Source organism: Kryptolebias marmoratus, linkage group LG1, assembly GCF_001649575.2.
Source record: "Kryptolebias marmoratus isolate JLee-2015 linkage group LG1, ASM164957v2, whole genome shotgun sequence".
In the NCBI taxonomy this organism is placed as follows: Eukaryota; Metazoa; Chordata; class Actinopteri; order Cyprinodontiformes; family Rivulidae; genus Kryptolebias; species Kryptolebias marmoratus.
Window position 1 is genome coordinate 17,084,603 of NC_051430.1, and position 18,404 is coordinate 17,103,006.

The 18,404-nt window shown below is 40.3% G+C and overlaps 2 protein-coding genes across 3 annotated transcripts in view; one reads left to right on the forward strand and one right to left on the reverse strand.

Annotated features, from left to right (window-relative positions):
• LOC108234481 (DNA repair protein XRCC4-like) overlaps window positions 1–14,821 on the reverse strand; it is a 22,654-nt gene extending 7,833 nt beyond the window's left edge. For both annotated transcript variants that reach the window (XM_017413699.3, XM_017413698.3), the window contains exons 1-6: window positions 14,741–14,821; window positions 9,296–9,449; window positions 7,352–7,539; window positions 2,158–2,324; window positions 1,295–1,459; window positions 374–474 (exon numbers count right to left, since the gene is read on the reverse strand). In XM_017413699.3, the coding sequence (XP_017269188.1) occupies window positions 374–474; window positions 1,295–1,459; window positions 2,158–2,324; window positions 7,352–7,539; window positions 9,296–9,434 (760 nt within the window). In that variant the 5' untranslated portion in view covers window positions 9,435–9,449; window positions 14,741–14,821. The remainder of the gene's footprint in view (window positions 1–373; window positions 475–1,294; window positions 1,460–2,157; window positions 2,325–7,351; window positions 7,540–9,295; window positions 9,450–14,740) is intronic.
• tmem167a (transmembrane protein 167A) lies at window positions 14,803–18,398 on the forward strand. Its single transcript, XM_017413732.2, has 4 exons — window positions 14,803–14,902; window positions 16,725–16,834; window positions 17,950–17,984; window positions 18,075–18,398. Exons 1-4 carry the CDS (start codon window positions 14,900–14,902, stop codon window positions 18,143–18,145), a joined length of 219 nt encoding a protein of 72 aa, XP_017269221.1. The 5' UTR covers window positions 14,803–14,899; the 3' UTR covers window positions 18,146–18,398.
• Window positions 18,399–18,404: the final 6 nt, after the last annotated feature.

Genomic DNA, 18,404 nt, shown 5'->3' on the forward strand with positions numbered 1-18,404 from the left:
GGTGGGGTGGGGGGTGGGTGGGGGGGGTATGACGTCTGCCCTGTGTGATGCAGGACGGAGGAGACCACCTCACAGCTGTCCGTGTTGAAGCAAGAACCGAACTGCCCGAGGGAAAGACCGCTGCTTTTAAGTTTACACTAAAACCCCTCTGCGTGGATATTCAATTACATTTAATGGTTCTGTTTATTAGACAGTAAAAATTGCTTAAAGAAGACCAAAAACTTCAGTCGGGGATTGTGACATGACTGAATTTATGACGTCACGAGGCATACAAGGATAGGGAGCAGAGTTCGCCTCGATTAACCCTTTATATCCTGCTCGCTTAGACATGAGGCAGATTTTTGGGGAGTGCAGTTTGGAGACAGAAACAGACCTGTGATGAGGATGGTTGCCTCCTGAGACGGACGGACGCCACGAATGCGCTGCTCCTCTTTGCTCTGGCTGCCGTCCTCACCCTGAATTGTGTCATTATCGCTGAGGGAAAAATCAAACAGTGTTTTATTCACACACATTTGCAAGCAAAGGAGAGAAGTGACGAAAGGATTGTTTTAAAATCTTTTTTCATTGAGGAAAAAAGGTCAATAAGAAAACCAGAAGAACGGGACAAATTTTCTGTAAAATTTACTTGAAGTCAGCAGCCTCTCAACAAGTCACTTAACAGAAAGGTGATTCTTTCAAACACTTGATTATAACATTGGTTTTGAGGGGAAAATAGCAGCTGGTTAGCTGTAGATGGAGAAATGTACTGGATGGATTTCACTGACTTGCATGAAAGCAAATAAAATTCTGAGTCATTTAACGACTGCTCAGACAAACCAAGATGTGATGACAGCACATTAGGCTCGAGAAGAGGACTAAATAATTATCCATGTTTTGTTTTCCTTGTAAACATGACTTTGCATTCTGAAACATTCCATTCTCAAATAGCTTGTTTATGGCTGGCTGTAGAACGGCGCATTTGTTTCTAATTATTATTTGTTTTGCATTCAAAAGGCTTCGATCAGCTGCAAGAATTTAACTATTGACAGGTAAAGCAACACATTGTACATGTAAAGATAATGCTGAGTTCTGAGGGGAAAGCCTGCATGCTAACGTTTGCACGAATGTTACAAAGTCGAAGTGACGTTCGTGGAAATGTAACACCCCTTACTTGGCGACAGCACTCACTTACATTATGTAATAAATATGGAAATGATTTCACCAGAAGATCTAACCAATTATGTCTGACAGTCACAGGGATGCGAGTTCAGTGATGCCATATTTCACACAAAGTGTTCACAATCAGCCTGCAGACCTTTGTCCCGTCTCCACATCTCCATGTTGGCTATCAGTGTGGTGGAGCTGACGGAGAGCACCCTGCAGGCCTCTGATCTTGGCCTTCTTCTCATTCAACACCATGACAAAACGCGAGTACAGTCTCCTCTCCAACGCCTCCTTTTCCTGAACCTGATGTTCCAACCTGTTGAGAAAAAAAAACAAAAACACAATCACATGTGCAAACCAACAAAGAAACAGCTAAAAACACAATTTAAAAGCAAAATAGATCCTTGTCTGCTTTTTTTTTTTTTTTTGGAACAGAAAAGAATAATGATTACAACAAGTTATCCATTTATGAACACAGCAAACAACAAACACACAAAAATAAAATAAATGTTAATTCTAACAAAGAGAAGCACCAAATATCCATAAAACCAAAGAAAAACACCAACTTTGGGTTTAAGCCTGAATGACAAATTTGGACCTAAATTGTTCTCAAATATCCAGTATTTTCTTAGATCAATGTCATACCAGGAGGATTTTGTAGGTATATAAACCAGGGATGCACTAATACCAGAATCGGGTATCAGTTCAACACTGTGTGTGTACTCCTACTCATAAAAGTGCTCTGTAACCACAGTACTCAATGGAAGTGTTACATTCACAGCTCAGACTTTTGGGAAAAGACTATTGGTGCCCTGGCTACGTTTGAGGAGTTAACACAAAAAGTAAGTACATAATTGTAAAAAGGGCAATGGAATTTATTAGTACTCGTATCGGTACTCTGTACTGACAAGTACTCAAATGTAAGTACTTGAAGGTTGTATCAGTGCATGTCTCGTGTAAACAGCTGGAAAAACAACATAAAAATAGCTTCCTGCCAAACATCCTGGTCCTTACTCTGCATGGATTTGCTGGTGATCCTGTCTCAATCTACAGTTCTCCTCTGACAGCTGGGAGTTCTCTCTCTCCAGATCCGTGCTGTGCTGCAGGGACCGCCAAATCATCTCCTGGATCAGTTTTTGAGGGTCTGGAGCTGGTTGGAGCTCCACAGAGCCCAAGTGCACCTGTAACACAAAGGGGGAGAGATTAAAAAAAGAAAAGGCAGACCAGGATATGCTTGTATTTAACACCACGCCACTCAGCTTTCACCGGGTTACCTGTGGAACTGACGGAAAGGATGAAAAACAACGCCCCCCCCCCCCCCCTCCCCCCCTCAAAAAAAAGACTTTTTTTGGCATCGTAATCCAAACAGTGACACATAAAATCGTACATTTGGTCCAATAAAGTCTCCGCCTTTCCAAAATCAGACAACAGTGAAAAATGAGTAACCGCTTGCACCCGTCTGTCACCATGAGAAGTTCTGCAATACCGAGGTGCAACAAAATATTACACCTTTTTTGAGATGAGCTGTTTTCTTGTGTCTGACAGAAATGCAGTCACTAATAAAGCATGAGTGAGTCACTTCCTCTCTGTGTCATTCTTGTCAGTGGCTCTTTGGACTCACGGGCATCAAACATTCCTCATTTGGGCTGCACCTTGGCAGAGAATCACACAGGAGGGCCGAGGCACAGCAGCATCCAAGGACAAGGCTAAATTTCTAGCATTTAGTTGATGTGTAACATTTTCTAAATATCACTGGAGTCCGCCAGTTTTAGACGGAACAAACTCAGCTTGATTTGCAGCAGTCACTGAGAGCTGTTTTATCTTTGCTTGTTGTCCTGGAAAAGGTTACCATTTAAACACACACACACACACAGAAGTGCTGCTCACGATACACTGAAAAAAACAAGGTTAGATGATGCTAAATCTTTACTAGGCTGTGGTGAGGTTGAAGACCCACTGTAATAAAGCCGCCATCTTGGCTTGCACTTATATAGTGCTTTATCTAGTCTAAGGACCCCAAAGCGCTTCACACTACAATCATTCACCCATTCACTCACTGATGGTGGTAAGCTACATTGTGGCCACAGCTGCCCTGGGGCGGGCTGACGGAGGTGAGGCTGCCATCACGCTGGCGCCACCGAGCCCTCTGACCACCAACGGTAGGGCAAGGCGGGTGAAGTGTCTTGCCCAGGGACACAACGGCTGAGACAGCTGGAGCAGGGGCTCGAACCAGCAACCCTCCGATTACAGGACAAACCCCTACCTCCTGAGCCACTGGCGCCCCACTTCAAAAGTGCTCATAAAATAACTGTCATTTTTTTGACCTGGACTGCCATACAGCTGTTTTCTCTTCTGCAGCTGAACTTGAACGCATCATGTTATGGATTTACACAGCAGCTCCTGTAGATCTGCCGTTTCAGCACTTTTACTCTTGGATGCGTTACTTTGCAGTTTGGTTCCTTTTTATTTCAAATGCAGGTCCTATTCGTCGGCTCATCTTCCCTCATTTTTTTGTCTTTAATAATATAAATCTTAGTTCATTTATTGGTTGGTTGGTTTATTGTATGTGCTCACAAAAAGAGAAACTCACTATAGTGTGACAAACATAAAGCGTTTTTATTCTAACAAAGAAGTGAAAGAAGTTCTGTCCTTATCCCATTTGGAGAGATCTGGAGGGGAAGTGAAACATCGTCAGCGACAGAGTGGAAGTCCAGTTGCTTTCTTTTTACTATTTATTGCCTTGCCATGCATGGCTGCACAAATTGCGCGGAGGAGAAATTCGAGAGCTTTGATCTTACCTCAGACCTCCCTCCTATCCTCTCCTCAAACCCATTCTCTATTATTTTGCCTCGGTACCTAAATCTCTGCTGGCCTCTGCACCTGAGGAAGCTCGTGCTGAAACAAATCAGCCCCACGAAAACAGATGAAGGGACAGCTCTGCACTCTGTCGTGCTGGGTACGCGGATATTTCCGCACGTCAAAGAACAGCGTAACGTCCAACATTTACAGCGCAAGTCTCCGTTCAGAATGATGACTGGGACTTTGTGAAATGCTGCTCTACCCACTGACACCATTTAGGGTCATAAATCTTCCTAATCATCGCACGACCGGCTTAAGACATCAGGAAGAGACATCCAAACCGCTGGAAGCTTAACCTCTATTTACTGATTGAGCTCTGGAAACGAACCTCAGCTGCTGTTTATTTGTTCTGCTCCTGCCGCCTTTCAAATCCCACAGGTTGCATGTTTCACTGTCCTTGCTTTCAGGTTTTCTGAGAAGACCTAAAGTAGCGAACACATGCATTCCTCATCACCAAAAGTTTACCTTTACTGAATGGAGAGAGGATGGTCTACACAAAACAAGCTATAAATCTACAAATACATCCAAGCATCGTGCCTATCGAGACAGATGCTAGTTATTGTTTTGGGGGTTTTTTTTCCAGTAAAATAAAGTTAATTAAGAGACAGTATAGAGATAGAAGAGTCATTCAACCTCTCGTTTCTTTATTTGTTTTTGCTGAGACACAAAGTTAAAGGTCACTTGGCGTGCTGGTGCCAACCTCGCTGAGATGTGGGAGGTCAGACTCTTTGTCTGAGATGGGAAACCCACAGCCACATTTTTTCTCCTCAACTGAAACAACAAGGAATTAAAGATATTATCTACAGCGAGCACTTCTGCTTTTAAAAATTAAACACATAACGTCCAGTTCTGAACTGTGTGGACTAAAGTTTTCAGAAGAGAAAAAAAAAACAAAAGTGCAGCTTACATTAAATCTTCCTACAGCTGTTTCGGCTGTTTCTGATTTATATCCGGGGGAGAAAAAAAACACTCTATATGACATCCTGCCCATCAACGATCAGGCAAATGTGTGAAAATAAAAACTCTGTAGATCGATTTGTTCCTAATCACAATGTGGTGTAGTGTGTGTGTGGTCTAGATGTTTGTTTGTGTGTGTCTTAAGTCAGCCACCCAGACCATAAGGTCAAATGTTGACGTAGGTGTGCAGGACAACTGCCCCAGTGAAAATGATACCATTACATGCTGTGGGCACAGAAAACAAAGCTTCTGTTATCACACCATCCAACACAGACTGAAACCGACATTTGAGCCCGAGGATTGTGGGATAATACCCCCTTCGAGTCAAGAATTCAGTTCTGACAAAGAAAATGTCAAAATCGTTCCCCCCCTTTGCTTTCAGTGAATTTTCAGAGCTGAAATGTAAAATCTGTGGAGCAGCCCGTATTTAAAACGGAACAAAAACTTATTGTCTGTGATCTTTTGCACCGTCTTATCTCAGACCCATTGTGTCTGAAGAGCGGGAAAGTGAGTGGGCGCACACGGCGACAAAGAGACAGTGTTCAAGGCCGGGCACGGGCACTCAGACCAGGAAACGTGGGCACGGGCGCTGAGATCAGCTTGTTCCATAAATTCCCTCTCATCTGCTGGTGAAGAGGCGTGAGGTCAGATAAAGAGCAGGAAGTGAGGGGCGACGGTCGACCAGTCCATCCCTGATAACACAAACTTTCACATAAACACCGAGCATGCTGAAGCACCGGACTTACTAAAGAGCAGATAGTAGAGAGTAAATACTCCAAATACTTGATCTTCAATGAGGCATCCAGATTCAAAGATGTTGGAAGTGCAGATGAAGAACAGTGTTACTCCTTTTTTCCGTTTAGTGCCTTGACAATAGTTAATCTAAACTGCATTTTTAAACCACAAAAACACATTATTGTATAAAGTGTATCCAAGTTATCAATGGATTACATTTTTTTACCAATGACAGGAAGGATGTACATCCAAAGATTATCTTCTGAGAGTTTCAGTCAAATCTGTTCTGCGATTATTTAGATATTTTGCTAACAGACCTACTGGCTTCAACAGTTAAAGTCAAAACTTTAAATAATGATCTCACAAAACCGGTTAGCGCTCATAGTAGGTGTTAAGGATGACTTTCAGCTCCTACAATCCCTGGTTTTAGCTTCATATCTGTTGAACTGACTGTGTTATAGACACGTACATCCAACGATTGATTTAGGAAAGTTTCATTGCAATCAATCTACTGGTTCATTAAATATTTTGCTAACAGACAGACAAACAAATAAGCATGCGCATAGGTAATTAAATTATTGCCCACCTTTCATGGCAGTGGGCAATAAAAAAAATAACATTTAAGAAGCAAGTGTTATACAAATATGGATTCAAACGTCCACGCATAAACACACAGTCCTACTTTTAATTGACAGAGACAAAGTCAGGGGGGGAGTTGGACTAAAACGAAGGGGAGGAGGGTGTCTAATCAACATGGGAACTGCCTTGTCTATAAATCAGGGTTTTATGGTATCTACTATGTTCCTAACCTCCTGGCCTTCTTTCTGTGGTCAGCTCTGCTCCAACAGCGTCCAAGGACCCCAAATGACCTGCTCCCTGAAGGCAACAGCTCCTTCTCACAGTCTGAGGAGAAGCATGACCTGTCCTTCATCAACCATGTCACTCACTCTGACCTATCACCCATCCGCCTTTAACCCATAACCCTAAACATACAATTCTTATTGCAGATATTTAACATCAAATTCTAATTTTAAAAAAACAACAACATGTTCTTCTTTGACAGTTAAACCTCATGCTTTTTTGCTCCTAGATGGCGAATATTCCTACAGTATCTGTGGCTGCTTCCCACTGACCTGAGGGCACCTAAACCTTTATAACTCGACCATAACGGGAGGACACCATAAACCTTATCTTTCAAACAGCCCCCCCTGTAAAAAAAAAAAAAAAAAAAAAAAAGGACTTCCTTTCTATTTTTGTTGTATGTCGTTAAAGGCCTTTTTCCCCCAGGGAGAGATGATAACAGAGAGGAGTAGACTGTTATAGAATTCACAACTGAAGTACTGATACCCGTTTCCCGCTGATCTCCAGCACTGGAAACCAGCTTCAGCAAAACACGCCCCTCAGCAGAGCTTCGGTAAGTTCAAGACGTGTACTTCCACTCCTAACTGGGTGCCCCTGGCAGTCAGTGATTGTAGATTACCTCTTTGAAGCAGAAAACTTAGCATTTGACTTGTTAGATTGTGACGCAGAAGCATAAAAGTAAACTAAAATGAGTAACTCCCCCATCAATCAAAACAGCTCCACCAACTGCAAACGAAAAGTTTTATGCTTTTAATAACGAGCATAAAGGCATTATTCACCGAGGGCTTTTCCTCACCAAAGTGTCGCCAGTCTTCTGATATGAAAGGCGACGGTGATCTGGAGAGAGATGAAACGAGTATACCTCCGTGTCGTCTCCCTCTCTTCCTTCGTCACTTTTTGTTAGAGCTCGAAGAAGATCCTCAACGTATTCCTCCCTTATGACCCCCAAATCACTGGCTTCCCTTGTCACCTCATCCTCTGAAACTGACAAAAAAGAAATAAATAAAATACACTGATAAAAAAAAGGATTTTCATCTATTTTTCCAAAGTTTCACAGAACTGAACTCTGCAGTTTTGAGACAATAACAGAAAAAAAAACACACTATAAACGTTAATTATGTAGTAACGCGCGATGAGTGCATGTGAAAGCAGATTTGAAAGGAAGTATGCAGAGAAACCAAGGGGGTTGTCATCAGCTGTTGCGCAGCTGCTCATAGGCGCTTGAAGGTCCCAATTAACACATCAAACACAGAAACCCTGACGACCCAGAAGCCCACACATAACTGTCACAACCCCGTCTCTACCTGTCAACTCCACAGATGGACAGCAAAAAGAAGGGAACATTTCTGTTCCAGGTGTCCCTCCAGAGAATACATAGTCATGTACATATGTAACCACACACACACACACACACACACAAACAAACACATTCAGCATTGACTTGAATGTACAAAGACAAGCCTTGTAGAGTTTAATCTACTTTATCCACCTGTAAGCTGCAGCGCAGGAGTGAAGAAGAATGATGACACAAGGTCACCGCTGTGCCACCACTTAAATGGCCAGAACAGTTCGATCTTTATGAGACGGGGTCAGCCAGGTGTCTGTGTCTCTGGACCTCCTCATGGTACACCTGGTGGCGAAGCACGCTAGTCAGCAGTTAAATGAAATAAGTCTCTTTATTACACTAAAGCTTGAAATTGTGTCTGCTGACATGTTCTCAGCGCAGGGGTGGGAAACAATTTTTTTTTTTCCCCCCAAAGGGCCGAACATGAAACTGGGGTTTGTTGCATAGGCCTTCACTCAACTCTGTCAGACATATAAATCTGATAATTAGCTATAAATATTTCCATTAGCTGCTCAGTAGACATTGCAACTAGACAATGAAAAAGCTGAGCCAGTGATAATAAGAATTTATACCTTATATATTTAATGTAAATAATAAAAGTGTTTTTTCTTCTCTAATGAAAGAAATCCATTTGTGCTCTGAAGCCACGCTGCATACCTGAGTTAGACGTAAAGGACAGCTTCCAGGTGTTTATCAGTGAGAGGATCTGCATCTGAATTTGCTGCTTCTCATGTGTGGAAGGTTCTCCTCTCCTAGTTTCATTATTCTCAGGGTACATTAACGCAGCAGTCTTCCAAACACTCCTTGATAAACTCCCCATCAGGGAACAGCTGCATGGTTTTTTTTTTCTATTTTGTGAGACATCCCAAAACTTGTCATAAATCTTTTTTTTTTTTTCTTTCTTTTTTTTTGTCATGATTCCTTGATGAGTAAATCTTGGTAAACAAACAAACAAAAAAAAAGGCCTTGTTGCTTTTTTACAGTTTGGACAGTGGACCTTCTGATGTGCGTGCCTGATCTGTATTTCTCTGTGTGTTCAGTCAGCTTTCTGTTTTTCACTAACAGAGCTCACTGCTTTGCCACTGACCTCAGTGATTAAACACTAAGAAGTCCATCTCTTATAAAAAAAAAAAAAAAACCCTCTTCATTCTGGATCAGCCTTTGCATTTTATCTGTGTGCTGACATGACGCTAACTCTTAAATCTCTCACAAACTCTGCCAGGGGACAGACTCAGCTGCTGGCGCACGTAAACGCCCACTCGCCTTCAAAATAAAATCACCGCAAAAGATTTTGGATTTACAGCGATGTTTGCAGATGGAGAACAGGCCGGGTGTGGCTGTAAGATGACCATGTGCGCCGTGCGAATAATTTCAATGAATCAGTCAAATCTTTACCTTCTCCAATCCACGCAGAGCTGCCATCAGTGAGAGCTAATGTGAACCCAGCACCCAGGTCCACAGCCCAGTCCACTCTCAGGAAGTGGGGGGTGCCCAGATTAGTGCTAAGGGAAATCTGGCGAACTGTCCCACTCATGTTTGCCTTTAATGCCTGCAAAAATAAAAAAAAATTAAAAAGTCAAACGCAGCATTTCAGAAACTCTAAACAAAATGCCATTATAGTAAATAGTTATTGTAACAAAGCCCCCCCACACACACACACACACACTTATTGTGTTCAGCCTAATTTGCTGCCCTACTGTTACTGTCAGTGTTCCTTTGAAAACAGCCCTCCAATCATTTCAATTTGGTGTCGTAAAGACGTGTTAATCCCTCAGATGCCTCAATGTGCTTCATTGTTTTACTTCTCGGATTTGGCTAATGAAGGTTCCAGTGTGTTCCTTCAGTCGGGGGGGTCTCTCGCTCTCTCTCTTAGTCAGTAGGACCACACGGAGGTTAACAAGTTTTGGCAAGTTTTTGTGTGGAGGTGTGGGCTGCCTACCACCAGCAAGGTAATTACATGCTGTTAAAGACAAACAGAAATATTGCAAAAAAGTCCTAGTAGTTGTCTGATTTTAAGTGTGTTTATTCATCTAAATATATGCAGTAAATTTATTTCTCAAGAGGCAAGAAGCATTTCTCTAATGTTGTAGCCTTGAGCTTCACAAGTGAACTAACTAGAGCATGTGTGGCTTTAATTATCGCATAGTCCCCAGCTCACAATCATGGCGTCAAATCACCTTTATTTTCAGCATGACATGGCTAAATACAACTAACCGTAGTGTAAAAATGAATATTGAACAAATGGCAGCAAGGTAGCAACTATATGAGGCAACAAGTGTTGAGTATTTTTTTGTTTCACCAAGGGTAATGTCCCATTCGTGGCTTTCGGGCATGCCTTTACACTTGTACTGGAACCAGCCTACAGGGACGCTTGTCCAATTCTGGCTTCAACTTCCAGATTCCTGAGGGATGTCTAGTTTTCTTAAACAATCGATGAGCCCGCCTGCTGAAATTGCCGTAAAGACATGAAAAGATGCTCTGCTTAAATTTAATTACTGTAGATGCACACACAGTTTACAGCCTTACAGATAAGGCTTCAGCTGACTCTGGATCTGGACTGTGGTCCACCATTTGGGGACCCCTACACTAAAAAAAAAAAATGTTTATAGCTTTTTAAAGCTTTTTGAACTCACAAAACTTTGCAGGAACCATAAAAAATTTTATGACACATAGAATTACATTTTCCACCCTATACATATGATATAATATACTATGCATAATATGACATATGGTGTGATTTACTGTATATGATGCGATATAATAATGATATGATGCAGAACATAATATGATATATTAAATGATCTAAGAAATTAATTCATAAACTATGTTTGTCTATTATAGGCAAAACATAATTTATGAGGGTCCATTCAGGTAAAAGATTTCATGCTGTGACACAGAACCATTATTTGCCAGTGCCAAACTAATAAATAGTATAAAACCACATCATCCTTTGACTAATGACTTTGTGTCTGACCACAGCTGCAGTTAAAGTGAAGTTCACAGCTCGAAACAGCTGCTGCTCAGCAGATTAGAAGTAAAAGGCGTGGATCAAAGGTTTACAGTATAAATCATGTGTCTGTTCCTAAAAACCCCATTTAGTTTAACAGGTACACATTGGTGTTCCTCTCAAGTACCTTGAGAAACTTTTACTTGATTACGGATGGCCGGTCCAGAACATGTGATTACTGCTTCCACAACAAGTGAGAGGTGAGCTGGACAACTTCCCTACTTAAACACAGGGCAACGTGTGCAGAGATGGAAGGAAAGGGACAGCTTAATTAGCAGTCAGCCAAGCTGGACATGTCTGAAAAGAAATGAAAATGAGCCCCGATAGACACCGCGCACTAAGTTACAGCATAAAGCACTTTTTATTTGTATTCAGTCATACAACGCATTAGAGAGAGGGATTATTATCGAGGCTGTTCAAAATAAGACATGCTGAAGAAAAACTACATGCACCTTCTCCACATACACCAAATGCCCTTGTGAAAATGCACAAAAAAAAATGTTCAGCTGATTAAAGTTGACCCTTTGTGCTCGAAGAGGGGGTGTGGCAGGACGACTGAGGTAGCTGAAGGCATCAACTTTAACCTCATAAAGTGAACCCAGCTACTCATTAGTTACTGTAACATCTGGTGGGAAGGTCCAATGGCCCTGTGGTAATGACAGAAGGACACTTCAATTAAATAAACAGCACTGTCTGTCAAGAATGGGTCGCTGTGCGAAGCCATCAAAGACAATTCTGTTCAGTCACACGACCCTCAGACAGACAGACAGGCAGGAATTCTTAACAACCAAAGCTCCTCTTTTGGTAGCCTTTATCTACTTTTCCCACCTCATTTGTTAGTTTTTACCAAACTTGTTCTATTGTCATTTCCTCTCCAGTCTTGCTTTGGTTAAAACTGTAATTTATCTACATTATAATTATATATAAGTATGCCTGTACCATTTGAAACTGCACTGATCCCTGTTTTTGTTGAAACACATTAGCATTAGAGGGGGTTTTTTTATGGCAGAGACTTTCCTTGTTAAATAAAGTTAGTATTTTTTGTGGCTTTATCTATGCTTCTTATTCCTTAAAAAATTTAGTTTTTTTTTTTATTATTGTTTCCTTAATGGACCCAATTAGCTCAATCCTCTCACTTTGCTTTCACTGGCACAACTGTTGCCTGATTAAAAGGAGACTTTGTTGGGAAGTCCACTGTCATTATCCTCCGTCTGGAGTTAAACCACTGTTGCCGTTCACAGCAGCAGGCAGGGCGATATACCTTTTTTTTTTTTTTTCCTGTTATTCTCAGAGCTGCGCGGTGTTACTTGATATAATTAAACTGCTTATAAATTGCGGAAAAGTCAAGGTTCAAAGCTAAAACACGAAGATCTGTCAGGACAGGTTTCCACCATGTCATCGCCGGGACCAGATTTGGAACATTTACCGGGTTTATAGTAATTTACCATAATTCAGAAGAGTAATTCCGAGCATATTTTTAAACAATGTTAAATTCTACTGCGCCAAAAACAGAACTGACGAATTGACCGCATGGTTCGGTCATCCCTTATTCTGCACAGTTTTAATTTGTGCTTCCACTTAAACGTTGTTAGTCCACGAATAACAAAAGCACTACATCTGCCTTTTCAGCCATTACATTATGACCACCCAGCTAATGATGAGAAGCCCCCCCCCATCTGGTTTCTGAGCAGTTCAGACTTGTCAAAGCATGCAGGAGGAACATTTAGGAGGGTCCCAGAGCATGTGGTATTGGAAAATTAGCAATAGATCCTTTGAGCTCAGTGGGAGGTAAAGTGGAGTCTCTGTGGATACGACTTCCTTCCCACAGATACCATCACGTCCCATCGGATCAGTATCTGGGAAGTTTAGAGGATGTGAGCGAACACCTCAGACACTTCTTCAACATGGATGCACTTTTTACCCTGAAAGTGAATCACATTTTATCTTGAAAGGGTGAACTTGCATTATAGCAGCTATCGTTGCATTTGCAGTATCACTTTCCGTACAATCAAAATATCATAACAAATATTTCCAAAAAACGTTTTGGTCCTAAAATCTGTTAATGTTCTTTCAAATAAATAAATTTTAAAAAAATAAGACTGCACACACTGAGCCTACAGAATCCCCTGATTTTGAACGCATTGCTGATGCCTAAAGTGGTCAGTCGCTTTAAACTATAAAAATGAATCATATTATGAAGAATGCGAGCCTGTTTACGCTTGTGTTCTTGCAGTAAAATATCTAAAACGTTATTTATGTGCGGTCTACAGTCTGACAGATTTCCACTCACATAAAGGCCTCTCTAGGAGTGTCTGGGAAGGAAGTGTCGAGAGGGATCCACAAAACATGGTTTAAATGCAATCAAGATGCTGTGTGGCTGATTAGAGGGAGGAGCCTTCATTGTGAAAACTTTGAGAGGAAAGTGAACCACAAAAATGAACATTTACGTCACTATGAGACAATAAGACAGACAAATTTGTCTAGCATAAATTCTTACGGTTAATATTTTATGTGAAGGGTGTTGTTAGGGTTTCAAGAAGTGTTCAAATTTTTTCGTTTAATCACCTTTTGGAAATCTAAAACTTTCTTTCTTGTTAACCAGAATAGAACAGTGAAGGTGGACCCATTTTAATGGTTCACACTTTTTTTCTAAAGACACCGAATTTAAAGATGAACAATTATCACAAACTATAATTATGGTTTATTATATAAAACTGATGCTGACTTCACTTTTCCTAATACTTTAAATTTTAACATTTTTAAAATCTGAATAATAGTATTATAGTGTCTAACAACTTCCTGGTTCTGAAAGTCTAAATAAAAATCTATAATTGTAAAAAAGTATGGTCAGACGCAAGTAAAGCAACAGCAGGGTATGACAAGTTATTTGAGATTTATTTTGATATTTTGGATGTTTGTTATTGATTTCCTTTATTATTTTGCACTATTTCGATAGACATTTACTAATAAGGTCAAACAAGGCTATAAGTAGTTACCTGAAGACTATGTTGAACCTCATTAGCTAACTAGCAGAATATGAATTGGTCTTACTAGTTAAAAATCCACTTTTCAATTCAATTCAACTTTATATATACAGGACTTTTCAAACACAGGAGAAATTCAAAGTGCTGAACAAGTCAAAATCCAACATAGAAATAAAAAATATACAAAATTAAGTGTTGCTTTTGAATAATTAGTTGACTAGAAAGGCCAAAAGTGATTTTGACTCGTCTGACTAGTGAGCATTTTGGGCTTTCCTGGTATAAATGTCAAGTTAACTAATGCACACACAGACAGTTTGTGTTGTCAAGTTAACAGGTTTGAGTATTTGATTCTTGATGGTTAATTAGTACAACATATTCCCTTAAAAGTTCGCTCCAGTGGTCCACAATGAGGTAAAAGGCCTACTAGTTGGAACTTTTGGAGTACTATTGTGGCTTTTCTTCCAAATAGTTGGCAAAAAGTCTCTCTGTTAATCATGTTTGTTCAGCTAGTACAAAAATATGTTAAATCGGTGCAAACAAGAGACCAACTAGAACAGAGAAACGGCAAACTAGTTGAGGAAAAGGATATTCGTTCAAGGACATCGAATAAATGTTCAAACGGCTTGCCATATAGGAAGCGCCAAGTATGCCACTAGTCCTGCACACTATCCATGCTGCGTGAACTTTACTGTCGTTTATCTTATCTTGTTTATCTTTTTTTTTTTGAGTAAGCGAGGCATCTAACACACACACTTTCCTCAAAAAAAACTCATTCACTCTATGGGATGATTGTTGAGGTGTCCAAACGAAGCAGTTTTTAAATAAAATTGGTGCATTTGCAGCTCTTACCCCGTTGACAGCTTGTGGGCTCTGATCTCAGCCAATCAGCAACAGTTTACCACGCAGTGCGTGAGGACGTGACGTAACGTAACGTAACGTAAGCCTTGGGGAACGTTACGTAAATTCCAGAGGGCAGGAAGTGTGATGTGGCTTTGATTCTTATCAAAAATGGTAAGTTTGTTTTTTATCAATATGTCGCCACTTCTCTTTGCATCGATCAAGCATCAACTGCGACACATTTCTACATACAGTCTTTGGTCGTGAACTGGGACAACCACCGGCGCTGGTGTTTTGTTAGCGGTGCTCGTCAATGCTAAAGCATTGAGCTAACTTCATGCTAAAAGGTTACAAAATTAGCGTAAAGCGCTATCTGTGTGGAATTGTACTCAACAATCAGTATATAACACATTCATATAATCGCTTTAATTACTTTTAGCATCTCAGCACAAGCTGTTTGGTAACAAAGACTTTCTAGTGAAACTGAATGATGGAAAACTAATATTATTATGGAGTGTGCCACGTAGCTGGACCAAAGTGCTTAAATCTGAGAAGCATGAATGAAAGCATCGGTTCAACACTCTTTGTTTGTGTTTACATGCATGACTGAGTCGTTTACGTGAAGTTCAAGCACTTAGAAGATATTTTCTTTGTTATTCGTGTAACATGTCAGCAAGAAAGCTAGAAAACAGCTGTCAAAACAATCTCGAAGTTGTTCATCTGCAGTGTTTTTAGACATTGAGACTGTCGCGATAAGGCACTGCAGTTAATAAGTATCAAGATAGATAAAAATGTCATATATTGCCGCTGTCCCCAGCTTGTTTTCCTATGCAAGCAGTAGCCTTTCAGTGTGGGCTGGATTAGCTGATTATCATCCCAGCACGTCTAACAAAAGGCACAACTTTCCAGTGTTTGTGTGTTTATTACATTATTTAGCAGCTACGCTTATCCAAAGCAGTTTACATTTAAAGGAATTATGATGATGTCATTGTAATAAATAAGTCTGTGACAGGCTTTAAGCACGGATAAGTTTGAATTAACTTGGGAAGCAAATCTAAGGGTGTTGCAGTGAATGATGCAGGTATTAACCGTGCTCTTCATTAGTCGTGTGTATGCAGTTTGCATCAAAATATTCCAGATTTGTGTTGCAAGTTTTCTGCCAGACTATCAGAAGAACTTCCGGAAACAATGAACTGTGTCGGTGTGATTCAGAGGTCTGCCGTATCTCAGCATCGTACTGTTCAGTTCATTTTGGATCTTGGCTGAGGGGAACATTAAGTATCGGTATCAGTTATGTGGTGATAAATACAAATAAAAGCCACAAATACCAAGCTGTACTGAGATTACCTGATTGTCATGGACAAAAGTCTGTGAGCATCCTTGTCCTTTTTTTTGTTTTGTTTTGTTTGTGAATGTTGACCATTTGCCAGCTGAGCTGTGCTTCTGTGAAACTTACAAAGTGTTATTGATATGTGCTGATGATTTCAGGGTCGTCCTCATTCAAGAACAATAACTGGCAGTGACAAAAAAAGAAAGTTTATATATATGCTTATAACCTAAAACTGTCATTGTGTGAAAATGTTTACCAACGCTTTGTTAGAGCTTTTTAGTTCTCATATTAGACAGAAATATGAGTTTAATTGTGGGTAGTTTAGCTCATGAGAATCAGTTTCTTTATTTCCCACAGCTGTTAAATGAATGGTTGGCTGCTGAACTTATTCATACTCATGACGTGACAACAACACTGGCAGACTTTGTGCTGCTGTGAATGAACAAATATTATTTTTAAAGATGTGATCAGTGCCTGTCCCCTGATTTAATGTAGTTCACACAGCCGTCCCTTATCTGTGTCACTTCTGAGAAGACGGAACAACAACATTCTTCACAACAAATCTTGGACTTAATGTTTTTCATTTTTGTGGTACAGTACTGATAATAAGAATGAAACTTTTTTTTTTTTTTTTAACTAAGTGTGTCTCTCTCTTTCGTCTTACAGTCGGCCATTTTCAACTTCCAGTCGCTGCTAACCGTGATCCTCCTGCTGATCTGTACCTGTGCCTACATCAGAGCGCTGGCTCCCAGCCTGCTGGACAAGAATAAGACCGGGTATTTATTAGCCAGCAGACACCGACTGAGAGAATTAACATGGAAGAAGCTGTCATTTTGGTCTCTTTGAGTGCCATATTGATTGTTTACAGGAAAGAAAGTTCACATAACATATTAAACTAAACCAGTTCAGTGGTTGGTAAACTCATCAGGAGCATTTTATTATAATCTTTGATAGTAAAGTACACCATTATATTAAGTTGATTAGTTTTATTCAAAAAAAAGCACAAACTTGTGTCGTATATTTTAGCCTACTGTTCTACTTTTTCTGCTCCTTTTTACTGTAGTTTGAATTTAAAACACAATCTAACCGATCATAACACAATGAAAACTGTCAGGTGGAACGAAATACATCAATTGTTTTGTTAGTTTGACACCAATCAAGAATCTGGACCAACAAGTCTGATCCCTGGAGACCTTCTTTGTAAGGTCCAGGACATAAAGTTTCTCATTCACATGACTTGATGCCAGATATGACAGCAGGCCTTTGAGAATATGTGCCTTTATAAGTTAGAGCTGATTGGGCAACAAAAAAAGGGCTTATTCAGCATTAGGCGAGGGCTTGTAATGTTATGGCTGGTAAATGTACCAAAAAAAGCATCCTTAACAAAAAAAAAATCTCATTGAGGTGAGTCGAGCAGCTCAAGGTCTAATTTTAATCATGGCTGTGCAAACTCCATGATTCACCTCTCTTATTAGTCTGGCCCAGTTTAATTTTCTCTTACACACATACACACACACACTACTGGAAAGGTGAGAGATGGCCAAACTCACAAGACTGATTGTGGCTGATGGCTTTATTTATTAGTATTTTTCCCCTATTTGTTAGGTTTAAATTAATCATTATTGGACTGATTTGATTTATGGAACAGTGTTTAATCTGAGGAAAATATCATCTACTGAAAATTTAGACTCTTAGTCCTTACACAGAGACAGCTTTCTTGGCTTTGCTAAAATAATAATTGTTTACAGAAAATGTTAAAGCAAAGGAATGAATACTGTACTGTGACTACACACTTGAGCCTTTTAATGTCATTTTTGCAATAGATTCTGTTATTTCACCCAAAAAACTTCTGGTTTTTTTTTATATCTCCTGTATCTGTTTTGTCTCATAGGATCCTAGGAATTTTCTGGAAATGTGCCAGGATAGGTGAGCCTATTAATGCCCCTAAATCTGTATATTACATCAAATACTTTCCTTTGACATGCTGTAAACTAACACAGTCGTGAATTTCTTCAGGTGAGCGGAAGAGTCCCTGGGTGGCGTGCTGCTGCGTCGTCATGGCTTTCAGTATACTGTTTCTACAATAGCATCCAAAGACGAGCACATACGGGAACGTGGAAGAAATGGACAGGAAATGAGGCGTGGACTGTATGACCGTAGAAGCGCAATAAGACCTCCTTTTGGCTGTCACTTAACTGAAACGTGTTTTCACAAACCGCTGCCACAGAGTGACAACATGTGTCCGAGAGGACAGGGGTGAACGGGGGGGGGCAGTGTGTCCAGACCCCTCCACAGACCTCCTGGTCTTTGTCTGTGTTTGTCTGTTTGAAATGTTTACTCCTGATC

Coding starts and splice junctions, on each gene's coding strand:
- tmem167a (XM_017413732.2), top strand. Junction 16,835..17,949: donor CTGGACAAGAATAAGACCGG/GTATTTATTAGC, acceptor TTTGTCTCATAG/GATCCTAGGAATTTTCTGGA. Junction 17,985..18,074: donor CTGGAAATGTGCCAGGATAG/GTGAGCCTATTA, acceptor GAATTTCTTCAG/GTGAGCGGAAGAGTCCCTGG.